Genomic DNA, 1,373 nt, shown 5'->3' with positions numbered 1-1,373 from the left:
GGCGCGGGGCCGCCTGCCTCGATGGCCAGCAGACCGCCGCGCCCGCAACACCGCTCTCGCGCCCAATCTCGCGACTTCGCCCTCTGCTGGTTGTGGCCTCGATTGCTACAGACTCAAGCCCTCGAGCGCCATGCGCCGTCTGCCCTCGCCCTTCGCCCCAAACCCCTCACACGCGTTGCGTGCACCCGCAAATCCGCGGCACGCGCAGGCCTCTCTGCTGTGGCGCGCGCGCAGGACATCGGCGCGCTGTTTCTGGAACAGCTGGCGGCGCGTCTCGAGCAGGTGAGCCGTATGGATGGGCAAGGGGAATAGAGGGGCATTCTCACACAGCATCCAGAGGCAGGCCTCCTGGTGCAGCTTCCGACCTTGGTGCTGCGGTTGGCTGCGAGCTCTTGCTTGGCCGACTGCGCGATTCGCAGGGCAGCGACGCGCCATACGTCCACGAACCATAGGCCCCGACGCGGCCATCTGCAGCAACCTGGGCGCTGCTGCGTGCCCCTGGCCGGCAGCGGCCTGCCATCCCGGGGCTTCCAGGCGCGGGGTATAGGCGCGGGATCTGACCTCAGCCCGGCGCCCCTCCGCAGCACCTCACCCCTGTCCCCCCCCTTTCCCGCACCTGCCGTCCCCTCAGGCGTACGCCGCCGACGACACCCAGGGCTGCCGCAACCTGACGCTGGTGCGTTTCTCAGCCGCGGCGCTGGTGCATGTATCTTATGTTTTGGTGAAACCCAAACCACACATGCAAGGCTGCACTCCGCTTCGACGCCGCCCCGCCCGCGCGCCCGGCCGCCCAGCTGTGCCCTTACCGACAAGGGTCGCGCCCCTCGCGCCCCGGCCGACCCAAATCTTCGAATAACGCAGAGTTGCAGCGAATTGCCAGCCATCATCCTGCTCATCCCACCCACTCTCCTAATCACCTCGCCGTTTGAATGTTCATAACCAGGTCCTGGCGTACTGCTACAGCTGCGGCCTCCTGGCGGCCGACTGCTGCTTCAGCTTCCTCCAGCGGCTCGTGGCCAGGTGGGCGGCCTGCTGCTCGGCAACCGCGCGGGGCGCGCGGCGGCGCAGCGCTCATCGGTTTTGATCCGCAGCGCCCGCCCCCCCAAAATCCGGCTCCCTCGTAGCCAGCCGATTGATCGGGCGTCATTTGCAGCGAGCACGCGCCTGCGGCGCTCCCATCCGCAGCTCGGCAACCCCTCTCCCGCCTCTACACAATCCTCGTTGCTTCTTGCGCGTCTCAGCAATTTGCCTGTGTCCACCCCCGAGGGTCTCGAAACCCGCGCCGCCTCACAGATCACCTGAGTCATACGAATCACCCGCACCTCCACCCACCATGCCCGACTCTCTGATCACCTGCACCCCCTCAACTGCCC

General features: G+C 67.4%; 1 protein-coding gene across 1 annotated transcript in view; it reads left to right on the top strand.

Moving 5' to 3' along the window:
• MNEG_8098 (hypothetical protein) overlaps nt 1-1,302 on the top strand; it is a gene marked incomplete at both ends in the record, with an annotated part of 7,435 nt that extends 6,133 nt beyond the window's left edge. The window contains 4 exons of the mRNA XM_014043428.1: nt 209-282; nt 632-676; nt 944-1,020; nt 1,242-1,302. Of these exons, the coding sequence (XP_013898882.1) occupies nt 209-282; nt 632-676; nt 944-1,020; nt 1,242-1,302 (257 nt within the window). The remainder of the gene's footprint in view (nt 1-208; nt 283-631; nt 677-943; nt 1,021-1,241) is intronic.
• Between the last annotated feature and the right edge of the window lie 71 nt (nt 1,303-1,373).

Source organism: Monoraphidium neglectum, assembly GCF_000611645.1.
Source record: "Monoraphidium neglectum strain SAG 48.87 unplaced genomic scaffold scaffold01503, whole genome shotgun sequence".
Lineage (NCBI taxonomy): Eukaryota > Viridiplantae > Chlorophyta > Chlorophyceae > Sphaeropleales > Selenastraceae > Monoraphidium > Monoraphidium neglectum.
The sequence above is the reverse complement of the archived record's forward strand: the minus strand, read 5'-3'. Positions and strand labels throughout refer to the sequence as shown.